The 14,331-nt window shown below is 37.1% G+C and overlaps 1 protein-coding gene across 2 annotated transcripts in view; it reads left to right on the forward strand.

Moving 5' to 3' along the window:
- Positions 1 to 14,331, forward strand: part of sfmbt2 (Scm like with four mbt domains 2) — a 219,492-nt gene that overhangs the window by 139,396 nt on the left and 65,765 nt on the right. For both annotated transcript variants that reach the window (XM_072563003.1, XM_072563004.1), the window contains 3 exons: positions 7,093 to 7,194; positions 7,640 to 7,787; positions 10,591 to 10,673. In XM_072563003.1, the coding sequence (XP_072419104.1) occupies positions 7,093 to 7,194; positions 7,640 to 7,787; positions 10,591 to 10,673 (333 nt within the window). The remainder of the gene's footprint in view (positions 1 to 7,092; positions 7,195 to 7,639; positions 7,788 to 10,590; positions 10,674 to 14,331) is intronic.

A 14,331-nucleotide genomic window follows, 5' to 3' on the forward strand; every position in this document is an offset into this window, starting at 1 on the left:
GGCATTACTCTGCATTGCAAACTAGCCATCCAGCCAACTGAACTAACCAATCCCTAGATTCCAGTATAAATTAATAATGGGATTTCCTGATAGCTGGTTAAAAGAAAGGTTTACATTTGTATGGCACCTTTTCAATATCACCTAATGTTCCAAACGACTTTATAGCTAATGCAATACTTCTGTAGTGTAGTCACTGGTGTGTAGAAAAAGATTAGCCTATATGTGCATAGCAAGTTTTTGCAGACAGCAATGTGATAATGATCATAATTTTTGGCTGTGATGTTGTTCGAGAGTAACATATTGGCCAGGGTACTGTGGGAAGTTCCTAATTCATATCAGGGTAAGATAGTGTCTATGTTTCACAACTCATTTGACAGGCAGCATCTCTGCCAGTCCTGCACTCCCTCACCACTGTACTGGAGTGTCAACCTGGACTTTCGAGTTAAGGTCCTGGAATGGGACTCGGAGAGGAGTGGGCTGCCACTGAGCCAGGTAACTCCAAATGATTTTTCATTGTTCTATTTGAGGTCTGATAGCATTTATTTTCCACGACAATAAAAGTTTAAAGAGCTGAAATAAATTCATCGCTACCGAAGGTCCCAAGAGTCGATCAAATCCAGAGCTTGTATTTGACGACCTCATTAAAATTAGTTTAAAAGCCTGAAATATATAATTCAATGCTCGTGCTTTTCATAAATATTATGTAATTTCTAGTGTGTTACTTACAATTTAGCTATTTTATTTAAATTTTGGTAACGTGCAGATTTTATTCTTGGCCAAATTGAAGGTAACATAAATGTAACAGGTTGTCCTATTTAGAAAAATGTAACCATTCCAAAGGACTGAGCAAACACAACAAAGAAAGACTGTGACTTGGTTAATTATATTGCCCAAGTTAATTGTATATAATGTTTTGTAATAAAAGGTCTTAGTTCTGGAAATACATCAGTGCTGCAGATACTTGACCTTTTTTAATTTATAAAGCTTGGGTCAGCTGAATTTACCTACAGAAATTTGTTGTTTTAGCCAACTTTCAATGGGAATAGGTTTACACTGCAGATCATGTTAATGTTCAAATTCATCTTGTGGCTGATACACTAGCATTTAAGAGTTTGCCAGAGATGATGTGTTGCTTCTTGCTTTAGTGAAAGGGGGATTATAAGTAAATTTATCAATAACAGTAGTATTGTCTAGAATGTTGATTTTCATCTAAGCGTGCAAACACTCAGTGTATCCATATTAAGTTAGCTGTGCTACTATTTCAATATTTAGTGAATAGAGAAATGTTGTATAAGTACATTGTATTCAAATTATAGTGTGCACTTAATTTTCATGCTGTCAAATTAGAGGAGTAGTAATATCAGCAAACAGTATCTGACACTAGATAATGAGGTGAATTATGAAATTAAATACAGTTAAGAGCAACAAATACAGTGGAATTACAAATCATTTTGAATAAAGAGAACCATATATTTGTTTAGTATATTTGGGTCTACAGTACAATTAAAATCAATTGCATAAATAAACATACTGAAGTTTTGAGACAGGACCTGCACCTTCCTATAATACTTTTTAAATCACATTTTCTACATTACGTCCACTGCAAATCTAAGCCCACACATCAGTCAGATAAAGCAGCTTGTTTATATAATCGTATAATTGTGAGAAATGCATTTTGTCTTCAGTTCCCCGGAGGGTTTATTTCTGAAAGTTTGCAAAGAACGTAATCTAATTGAATGTTGATATGTTTTCAGTTAAATGTGTATTTATGTTGCCCTTGTTATTCAGTTCAAAATATTTCAATTAATTCCAGCTGTATTAATTTTAGAGTAAGTTTATGGTTAGTGACTTTCACGCATATATCTCTCTTCAAGCCAAGAATGTGGTATATACCCTGGCAGTGTGGTGTACTAATGCTTAATAGCCACAAAGTGGTTTGCCTGGTCAGCTTACATTCTCTTTTGGCTCTACATTGCCTGACCCCGAACCACTCCTCTCCTGAATTTTGTCAAACCTTAGACCCACTCCACACTGAATCCAGCTCCTAGCTGTTCCTCATTGCAAATTTGACTCGACATTGGCTCCACCCGTGATTTCTTGAATGCTGCTTGATATTTGAAACCCCCATTGTAGAATTTTCTGGAACTTAACTATTTAACTCTTCAGTTCTTGTTATTCCTCTTTCTCAAGGTTCCCAGTCACTAAGCACTTGTTTCCAACTATCTGTTATGATCAGTCTTGGAAACTTTCTCTTTCATACTGTTCCCGAATCTTCTAGAACCAGCATTTCCTGGACCTTCTATTCCAGTATTTGCCTTAAATATTTGAAGATCAATCCATCCCAATTCTGATAGATGCCAGTACTGGTCTTACAGTTTGTAATTATATGGGCTTCCTTTTCAATCTCTGACCCAATGCTACACCTCTGCACTGAAATGCCACTAGACCCTGATTTCTCCCATTCCTGAAACAACCTACGACCCTAATCAATATTCCAAAGACCTTCCTTTCAAGATTTGCAACTTCTTTGTGATATTTACCCAGCCATCAGTGTTGATATTGCCGAAGCTATATCTCAGACAATGGTACTTGCCCATATGGTCATATACTGTGATGCTGTCAGTGCTGGCACACTTAAACTCTACCCCTGTTGCATCCTTAAAGAGGAGATGCGGTGTATTGGTTAATGTAAGATAGTTTCCTGCTCCTTGGATGCTGCCTGAACTGCTCTGCTTTTCCAGCACCACTCTAAGCCAGAATCTGGTTTCCAGCATCTGCAGTCATTGCTTTTACCTCATATTGTGTTAACAAAGCCCATAGATTTCTTGTGGCCCAAAGCCACCAGTCTCCCAATATTGTTTCAAAGCTGTATGACCCTTTGCTATTACAAATAATCCTCCACATATTTCAGTTCAAACTACTGTTACCTGTTGTCTGCTATCTTCAAGTCTTTTGTGATTTGAAAAGATATGGGAAAAGAACAGAACTAATAATTAAGGCCACTTATTTACGGTTTTCATGCAAAATGAAAAGGCATTGAATTTGAACTTTATGGTAGTTATAAAATCCAAGCATAATACTACCTCAATTAGTGTGTAATTTATATTAACCTCAATCATTGTGAGCAATTCTCCATGTGATAAACACAGATCAGTTTAGGGTATCAGGTCGGCGGACCAGTTGGACCAAAGGGTTTGTTTCCATGCTGCATTACTTTTATATTTTGCAATTTTGTAATATGATGCTTATCATCATCTATTTGAATAATAATTAATGCATATACAAGAGCAGATGTGAGGCAAAGATAAATGAAAGGAATATGCCAATGATTAGTATAAATTTCTTGATGTAACTGGGATTGGCAAGGTATCACATCTATTTACGCAGTGAACTTAGTAAGGGGGAATACATTTCTTCTAAGCATGAACATCATCTTTGGTTGTCTACATGTGCATTTACTTACACATTGGGGCACTTGTTTAAGACCAATTATCTGCTTGGAAACAAGTGTTTAGGATACGAGTTAGTTGAATGCCAAAGTGTCTTAGATTACCTATCTCATTGAAATTCCAGTGTAAACAAGCACTGAAAGTTGGAACTTGTTTGACTTTGAGTTGTCGCAGTAAGGGACAGAAATTTGTAAAATGATACTTTGATTCACAATAGTTGGTTCACAATGCTACACCAATGCTAAGGTTAGTAGGATATATTAAATCTCACTTTGCAGCTGGAACTAATAAAATTTACTCAAGTTCCTTGCTCTTTATATGAATTCGTGATTTGTAGGTTCTTTGCAATCCTGATTTGTGTAGTACAGTATTTAACTTGGACAGTTAGGGTTATGATTGAAAATTCTTGTACCTTTAAAAGAGACTTGAAGCATTACTATGTTCAGTGTCTTACAACAAAAAAAAATAGAGTTGTCAGGTCTTCAATTTTGGCTGAAACTGTTCAGAATTCCCAATATTAACGTCCTAAGTCATGTGTTTTTGCTGCATTTTATTGGTCCCTGAGGGGAATGGGCTACCTACTATGACCTGGACTGATGACACTATTGTACAATACCCTGAGAGGTGGAGCGCAAATCCAGTGCAACCCATTCTTAAAATAGGGCCATGGCAGAGCAAATTATTGACCTCTGGAAGATGTGCTTCTGCTGCTTGGACTGGTCCGGTGAGCCCTGACAATATAAACTGAACCAGGTTATGCCATATCCCAGCATGCTGCGCTCTGCAGTATTTGAACAGGCAACAAGATGATGTGATGGGTGCTGAAGAACTAGGAGAGAGGGAGCAGTCTTGGGAGGAGGTGAGCTGAAGACATAGAACAGAGAAATTTCATCTTGTGCTTGATAGAGTAGCAGAGTTGTGTTACAAGCCAAACAGGACTTAATTGATATCACATTCTACTGGATGAAAGCTAAGCATAATGACCACTCATTTCCTCTAAAATTATGTTGCTCAACATGCAAGCAGTTTGTTTGTACTCTGAAGGTAAAATGCAGTTTCTGTTTGCTTTTCGTTTGTTTTTATTGTTTGCAAATAAATGATCATTTTTGCATTGCTTGAAGTCTTACCAGTATATAATGGTCCCCAACAGAACTATGATAAGGTGCTGGTCTACAGTGAACTTTGGGGTGACTTAGGGTGATAAGGTGCAATGTGGCTAAGGACAAGTGAGCTGTGGTACCTGGTGGTTAAACAGCAATTGGGTAAGGGAATGGAATTTATTGTGAACCATGCTATCGAAATACTATAAGCAGTTTGGATTTCTGGTTGCTAAGCCGCTATACTGCTAATGAAGGACAATTCTGGACTGCCTACACTTGACCGGGAATATGGCTGGGATTCCAAGATAGCAACAGCACCAAGGATGTCAATCTATTTCAGTCATGATATGGAGATGCCCAGTGTTGGTCTGTAGTGTACAAAGTTAAAAATCACACAACACCAGGGTATAGTCCAACAGGTTTAATTGGAAGCATTAGCTTTTGGAGTGCTGCTCCTTCATCACCTGATGAAGGAGCAGTGCTCCGAAAGCTAGCGCTTCCAATTAAACCTGTTGGACTATAACCTGGTATTGTGTGATTTCTAAATCTATTTCAGGCTATTTGGGCAATGGTAATTTCTTTCATCTACAGTGGTTGTAAAATTCAGCTAGCACTGGATGAGAGCGGTGCCTTTGGGGTTTGGCAAGTAATTAATGAAGTGAGTTTGGGATGATGACGTGAAAATTTGCTAAGTATTATGGAGAGAAATCCTCTATGAAACTCAATGAAAAGAACATTTTGCTAAAATATCGTAAAATTCAGTCCCAGCTAATACTGCATTCATGAAAAAAAACTATTGCAGCTTCTTTGGAGAAGGTTTTTGTATTTAAAGCCTATCTTTTTGACAAAGCTTTTGATATGTGGGCCTAATATCTCATCATGATCTCAGTTTCAAAATGAGAACATCCAGCGAAACTCCAATATTTTACGACATTTCAAGCGATACAGAAATGCAAGGTTTTTTTTACCATAAACCTATACAGTAACTCCTTTAAGTGCCTGTTCCTTGCAGTGAATTCAGCAATCCTGCTGTACCATGCAAGCAGCACAGCTAATGATAGATCTCCATCTTTTAGTGATATCAGGAGTAGGAGTTTCAACTAACTCAATGCTTGACCGTAATTTGTTGATTTCCAACCTATATACGTATTCTTCTGTTATTAGTCAAGTATAGGGTTCTACTTCTGGAAATCCTAAGTCCTAGAATTAAAATAAAACTCTATTTGGAACCCTGTTCCAAAATATGCAACATTCAAAAAAACTAAAATGATATATTTAAAATTAAAACACATTCAACTTGTCAAGTTCCTTCAAGATGCATTTTAATTTTTGATTGACTTTGATAGCATTGTCATATTGAATAGGAACTTGAATCAGTGCAGAGTAACTACAATTTTCATCTGTTTTAAATAAAACTTCTCTCCAAAGAATTGTTAATGAGAAGCTAAAGAAGTGGTACAAATAATTGTTTCTGTACTTTTGACAATGATTTCTGCAGGAAACGTTATTGAATCAAAGCTGAGTGTTGGTATGGAGTGATATGCTTTCACAAATTTTGACCTTCAAGAGCATTACTAGTGGCAAAAGCAGTTTTTCTGCATGTAATCCCCCTTTTAAAGGTGATCTGTTCATCTGGAGGACAGCTGTGCCCAGCTTTATCTCTGAACTGTTCATCCTGGGGGACACATTCCCATCGTCTATTTTCCATACCATGTAGATTACTGCACCAACTTGCCAATTTAGTGAAATCACATTTTGGATAGGAACAAATTTGTGCTGCTATTACTGAGTTTAGTTCAGACTACACAATTCCATTTTCTACTTGTGCATTTTAACAACAGGAAAAGAGATGTTTGAGTCTCATTTCAAGATCTGTGTAACCTGTACTTGTCATGGGAAGATGAGTTTATTTGTAAATCCTTAATAATTTTATCTACATTTTTTTATTTCTTCAAACACATGTCAGAAGGAGGAAAAAAAAAGTGCACGCGTCTTCTCAAATTTTAAAGTGAGGATCTGCCCCAGGGTCCAGAAATATGTTCAGATTATTCAGAATTTCAGCTTGTTTTTCAAACCCTTGAGTTATCCTCCAAGGTTAGCTGAAGTGTAAAGGGCACAAAGCAGTTTGGGTCAAACCCTCGTTGCTAGATTTACTCCAATCAGGCAACAGGATGAATTCAAGACGGAAGCTTCTCTTCCAGCACGAGTTTAACCTAGCAAAGTTTTACACCGATTGTCAGTCAGTACTCCCTGTACTGTGGTTACCTGTTAGCAGACCACCCAGGTGTGAAATTTGAAATTAGTTTGAAATTTTCTTCAACTTCAGAGACATTCAACTTTGTAATCCTATGAGCAGCCTTGTTCGGAAGGGACCAACTAGAAAGTGAAATGCATCCTTTTAGAACCATTTACGTTCATGGTAGGGAAATGTCATTCAGCATGTGGAATTCAGAATCCGAAATTACTCACTGAGATTGCAGTCAGACAATTGTTTTTGTGCTATAGAAAATCCAGGTTTCATTCTCAATCTCTTTTAAATGCAGGACCAGCCTGATCTGAGGACTCATTGCTTCACAGTTGGCATGAAGTTAGAGGCAGTAGATCCAAGGGAGCCCTTTTCTATCTGTCCTGCCACAGTAACTAAGGTGAGTACAAAAAAACTCCATAGTCAGACAGATTAAACTATCCTGTGAAAATGCATTTGAGTATGAAAATATTTGATATGTTACTACTCAAGTTATTATTCAGATATACTCATGTTTAAAGGTTCGAAAGTCATTTTGGGAAATATTTTATATTTGCTGCAAAACATTAGCAAAAGAGGTACATCTAACTTCTGGAGTCAGCCTTTTTTTATATAATGAGGCGTTTTTATTTAAAAAATAAAATAAATAGTAAAGTTCCCTTTAATTATAATTGATACCTGCATTAATTTTCTATACTTTAATGGGTCATTGAAGCTGCGTTAAATGTATGTTAGTGTGTAAGAAAATTGCAAGTGATTATTTCTGAAAACTTTTATCAATTTTGAGCACATTAATACAATGTCAAATAAAACAATAGATGTATTTGATGTTCTTATTCTTACAGGTTTTTAATGACCAGTATTTTATGATCACAATTGATGATTTGAGGCCAGATGCTCGTGAAAACTCTGTGCTTTGCCATGCTGATTCGCCAGGAATCCTTCCTGTTCAGTGGTGCCTTAAAAATGGGGTCCATCTCACTCCACCCAAGGGTTTGTATCTGTTTGAAATATAAAGAAACAAAATTCAGTTTTTTTGGACAAAGAATTAATTTTTTTACTTTGAAAAAAGGTTCTGAGTATCATTTTCATTTCAGTTTAAATTTTGTAGTGATTCAACATTGTGCATGCCTGGCTGTCGCATAGCAACAGTAATGAAAGCTGGGCTACAGACATCTGTGGAAGTTTGATAACTTATGAATTTATAATTTTCTTGAGTCAGTTGTATTATAATAATTTACGTTATGTGCTGATATCACGTTTTAACCTAAATTTAAAATCTTACAATTGGGAACATTTTCTTCTACGAGTTTCAGAATTATGAAACATATTTATGAAATCATGAAAAGCATTTATTATGTATTATTCTTAACTCAAAGAAGATAGACAAATGACACTCCCTTCACTGACACTTACCTGCTAACAGGCCACCCAGAATTATTAGTTTGAAATTTTCCTTAACTTTAGAGACATATAACTTTGTCATCCTATGAACAGCCTTGTTCGGAAGGACCAACTAGAAATTTAAATGTATCCTTTTACAATCATTTACGTTCATGGTAGGGAAATGGCACTCAGCATGTGGAATTCAGAATAAGAAATTACTCACTGAGAGTGCAGTCAGACAATTGTTTTGCATATGACACTGCAGGTTTCCTGTATGAAGTGTGCATATGATTTCCAAAATGAGATACTAAGTACTAAAATGAAGTTCAATAATTTACTGAACCATTGAACTGCAATGTGCAACTTATCGGAAACAAACTTGGATTAACATAAACTCATTTTTGAATAGTGAAGAACCATTTTTGATGTAGGATTGTTCGGTGTCTATCAGAAAGCATGAAGGTTTTGCGTGGTTCATTTGTCCGATCTCACTGTGGAGTTCTTCCAAACTGACCAAAATTTATATCAGACTTGTGAATTTTTTGCTTAATACCTTGCACTTGGTTGCAATCAGAAACTAAATGGGTAATTTCACAACCTTAGCTTTATAGTACACGAAACAGTACAGCATGGTACAGGCCCTTCGGCCCATGATATTCTGCTGAGCATTTATCTTAATCTAAGATCAACCTAAGCCACCCCACCCCTCAACTTACTGCTGTCCATGTGCTTGTCCAGCAGTCGCTTAAATGTCCCTGACTCTACTACCACTGCTGGCAGTACATTCCATACACTCATCACTCTCTGCATAAAAAACCTACCTCTGATATCTCCACTATACTTTCCTCCAGTCACCTTATAATTATGTACCCTCGTGACAGCCATTTCTGCCCTGGGAAAAAGTCTCTGGCTATCTATCTATGCCTCTCATTTCCTTGTACACCTCCATCAAGTCACCTCTCTTCCTTCTACTCTCCAGTCAACATCTCAAAACACCATACGCCTTTATAACAACCCTATGAACTTGGGTGGCAACTTTTGAGGGATTATGTACATCAACCCCAAGATCCCACTGTTCCTCCACACTGCGAAGAATCCTGTCTTTAGCATTAAAATTTCCAAAATGAATCACTTCACGTTTACCCAACTTGAACTCCATAGCTGACATAATTCTGAAGTTTAGGGCGGAACTTTTAATTAAAATAAAAGCATAGGATTAAGTCAATTGTGAGTTAAGGTCTTAAAGATCAGACTCCTAACCCATTCCTGCTTCCAACCTGCCTGCTTCCAGCTTTAGCTGTGGTGGGGAGCTGGGCAAGTGCAACCAGATGAGTTGGCACTTTAATTAGTATGAGTGTGAGCCTTGTAGTTCAATTCTTCCAATTTGAAGCATGATGAACATGTTTCTTGAGCATATGGAACCTGGTAATTATATCCAGGCAAAACAATGGCAGACCTTGGAACTGGTGATGTCTGCTTGAGTGAATCCGGTCACAATCACTAGCCACTTTGCCAATAACCTTCCCTATGAGGTCTTCAATTTCAAAATCACCACCCCAGCTCTCCAATGTGGATCCTCCCTATCCACACTCCAGCAAAGGCCATTACTACTTCGCCCTTGGAGGGGATCTACATGATCCTGCAACCCTCATTGCCTGATCCCCAGTCAAGCTTCTCAATCCGGCAAGCTTCGGTTGGAAATCAACTAGTGAGGTCCTGAGCATGCTGTGGAGTTACACATTCAGATGAGCCTTGCTTCTGCCACTGAGGAAACTGGCATGCATTTTTCTTGATAAGTCAGGTACCAAAAAACTGACAAGAACCCAAAAGACAATCCTTCCACACTGTCACCGCTTTCTTCCTTACTCTTTTTTTTATATATTGGGATGTGGACTTCACCAGCAAGCTGAACATTTTTTGCCCTTTATTACCTTTACTATGCCATTCTAACGGTAGTTAAGAGTTAATCACTTTTTGGTATGATTCTGGAGTCAAGAATAAGACAGGTCAGATGATAATGACAGTTTTTTCCTTTCCTAAAGAACATTAATGAATGAAATAGGTTCCCACAACAATTGATAGTTGCCATTGCTGAGGCTGGAGTATTCCGCATTTATGAATTGAATTTAAATTATGGCCTGCTGCCATGGTGAGATGTAAACATTAGCCTGGGCCCTCAATTACTAATCCAGTAACATTGCTATATGGTGGCACGGTGGTAATCTGGGTTGAATGGTAATTGCCTAATATTGCTGACTACCCAGAGTCTACTATTAATAAAGGGCATAGAAAGGTATCGGAAGAGTGCTGTAAAGTTTGTTCTGACATTAGTGAACGAAATCAGTGAAGAAAAGGAAACTAAAAATGTGGTGGGTCTTTTTAGCTCATATTTTGTCTTGTAATATTGCAGGATATCCTGGTTTAGACTTTGACTGGGCTGATTATCTTAAACAGTGTGGGGCAGAGACACTTTCTCAGTACTGCTTCAGAAATGTAAGTTGCACTTTCATATCTAATGATGTTTAGCAAACCTTTCACTTGAGAAAATTTCATTGCTTCAAGCATATGGTCATGGAAATATTTATGTAACTGAGATTAATCTCATCAAATATTTTTGACTAAAGTAGATATTATGTAAATATAATCTTGTAGGCTTCTTTTTGCCAAATTAGTGCTAAAATTGTTCTGAGTTTTTGAATTTAAACTACAGGGAACATGCAGGTAACAGTATGAGTTGAGACATGCTATTGAAAGCTTTCAACTTGCACTAATTGAGACAATTACAGGAATATCAAATTTTAAACAACCATAGCAGTTTACACGACAAGAGTAAAGGGGGCTCATTAGCTGGCAAATTGACTCCAATCAGTTGAGACCTTGCCATAAAGACAACTGGGAATTATAGGTTCCTCAAACTCTTAAATAATTCAAACAAAAAGGTGCAAAACTTGAACATATTCCTTTTATTTGCAGAGGATATATCCTGGCAAAGGAATGTATCTCACCTCAGACAAGTATAAATGAACCATATTGTAAGTTCAGCTGATTACACTGCCAACCAATTTAACGTAGCTACTACTGCCCTAAGGATTGTTCAGCAAGTGTTACCCAGTCATAGAATCACATCTAACAATAGAAAATATTTGGTCAAGTATGATCTACACTTTGGAACATGCTATTTGATTTAAATGCTGGAGGAACAAGAAATCACACCAGCAATAAAATTAATATATGATGTTGGTCAAATATCTGGCAGGCAGAACATCTTGTTGGGCTGATGGTAGTATCCTGTTTAATGGAAAATACCACTTGAGTAGCAATTGTATGCGGCACTGTGAAACCGCTTGCTTAACCTGTTTTTTTTGGGATACTTTGCCATTTGAGTATAATTTTGAGAGAATGTGGGCAACATTCAGGTCTGAAAGTGGTAGCATTTGGCTCATTTGCAAGATGTGTGTTGCCCAGAAAATGAAGTAGATATCCATTGTCCCACTGCAAAGCTTCAATGTGCTGTCAAGCTTGCAAGGTGAGCAAATATCTAGGGTTCTACTTACAAAATTGCTAAAATATCAATCCTGCAGTAAATCATAAATCCTAATCCTAATCCCTATTAATTGGTACAGTTAGACCTGCAATAGACAATTGTGGAGGACACATTAGCAAATTTATTTGTTTACTGCAAGTGTCTGAGAAAGGAGATACACAAAATACAAGCATAGAAACCAGAAACTGATCCTTTAGGAATGGATGAGACACAGGAACTGTTTTGACAGTCGGGAAGGCAGGGTATCAGCTATTGAAAGATCACAGGATTAACCAATGATTTGTAATAATTCAATATTGTTGGAAGATTTCAGCAGTTGATAAATTAGGCCCCAGCTGAGATCAAACAGTATGAAATACTGTGCTGAAAAGTGAATGGGAAACTGGACAACCTTTAGGGACTGAGCAAAGGGGGAATCATCACATATTCTTGGGAGTACCTTTGGTAACAAGTTGTGACAACTGGACTATCTAGCCAAATGATATTTTATAATATTTTGGTCACTGTCTTTCTGTTGGTATGTTTCATTTCCATACAATGCATACTCGTGTACTTTACACATTTGTTCTGAATGTTAACTCGGCCAGGCCAGAAAAATTAAATCCTACTTGGGGTGAATAGTGCAGCTAAGTGAACGTATTTCCAGGATTTTCAATTCACAAGGTTAAATGGATACTTGAATATGTTGCTGATGTGTCTTCTTTTATCTCCCCATCATATTGGCTTCCCTGCCCAATTGGAAGCCAAGTCTCTCAATGAAGCTGATTTTCAGGAGGAAATTCTATTTTTTTTTAAAACAAAAATTGACTCCTCTACATTCAGGGCTGACCTGTGGTAGTGTGTGTTCTGAGGCCACAAAACTCCAGTTCAGCATCATTCTTCTGGCTGGGCATGAATATATAAGTGCCTTTAGAAAGGTTTACTTTTAATTTGTTGGCAATTAATTAGCTTGACACTATATTTCAAGTGCATATTTTTTGTTTAAAGCAGCATTTATATTCGATGTTAGAATTTTAACATTTTATCTATTGTGTTTATTTAAATATTTTCAGTATACATTAACCAGCTCAAAGGCACTGCTACAAAGATGTATTTTATTAATTGCATGCCTTTTTGGACACAGTGCAACACACTGTTCAGTTTCCCACTGGATACGCAACAAAATGTTACTAAGTCATTTAATGCAATTATATGCTAAGACTCTCAAAGTTTTGCTCTGACATAGATTTTTTTTGTAGCTTACCTTCAGGCACAACACTGACAAAACCATTAAAGAAGAGCAAATGGTTTATTTTGTGCCCCATTAGAAGTTTTTTAGAAAACTGCACTTACAGTATGCATTTACTGTACCAGGATGATAAATGTCTTTGTAACATTTGATTTAGGAAACAAACTCTGCCCTGTTGAACGGGTCTGCCCTGATCCTTTTTATAATATCTGAAATGGTGGCAAATTAGTAGTAAAAATCTGCAATTGTTCATAAGACTTATTGCCTAGTAGCTTAAGTATGTTTGCTGGATTAACAGCCTTCAATTTTGCCACTTGGGTTTTAGTGCAAGTGGGTTGAAAGCTAGAAGTGAAAATTTTGAAATTGTGGAGAAGTGATTTAAACTGATTTTCTATGCATTGGTCTTTCTGACAGCCTTGACATAGACAAAATCTGTTTAATTTTAGCATTAAGGAAGATAGCAAACTAATGAATAATCATATGTTATAAAATTAACTTGGTTCTAACTAGTTCATGTGATACTTGAATTCCATTACTGGTATAATTATATGGAAACTTTATCTTGAATGTTTCAGAACAGTTTTAATACCCTCAGACTTTTATTAGGACAGGTTTAACCTTTGGAAAAATAATCAAAAGTTGCCTCACTTTAAGGGCTGAATATTGATTATATGTAATGTTTTCTGGCCTCATGAAATCTTTGACTGTTTAATTAAATATCATTAAACTCTTCATTTATGTATCTTTCTGCGGAATTATTTTGGTTTCCTTCTCAATCCTCTGATTAAAGAGCATTCTTAATTTAATCACATTTTGAGCATCTTTTCAAAACCTGATTACATTAAGAATTCACACAGCACCTAATTATAAGGCTCTGCTACAAAGCTATTGAATTTTGGCTGTGATGATTATCACACTGCTTTTGCACTGTTTCAGAACATTCATAATAGCACACAACCTTGTTATAGCATGAGAATTTTTGGCTGCAAAAGACTGTGGGCTGAAATTTACCAGGACTCTGCTAAGTAGGGTGGCATGGTGGCTTATTGGTTAACATTTCTACCTCACAGTACCAGGGATGTGCATTCAGTTCCACTGTGGGGCGACGGTCTGTCTGGACTTTGCATATACTTCCCGTGTCTGTGTTGGTTTTCTGCGGGTGCGCTGATTTCCTCCCACATATGTGCCAGTTAGCTGAAGTGGCCATGCTAAATTGCCCATAGTGCAGGCTAGGTGGTTTAGCTATGGGGAATACTGGGTTACAGGGATGAAGGGTGTGGGGTCTGGGTCTGCCTGGGATTTCCTTTGGGTCAATGTGGACCCAATGGGCTGAGTGGTCTGCTTCCATGCTACAATCCTAAGCGTCAATTTTGGCAGAT

Source organism: Chiloscyllium punctatum, chromosome 44 (assembly GCF_047496795.1).
Source record: "Chiloscyllium punctatum isolate Juve2018m chromosome 44, sChiPun1.3, whole genome shotgun sequence".
Classification (NCBI taxonomy): domain Eukaryota; kingdom Metazoa; phylum Chordata; class Chondrichthyes; order Orectolobiformes; family Hemiscylliidae; genus Chiloscyllium; species Chiloscyllium punctatum.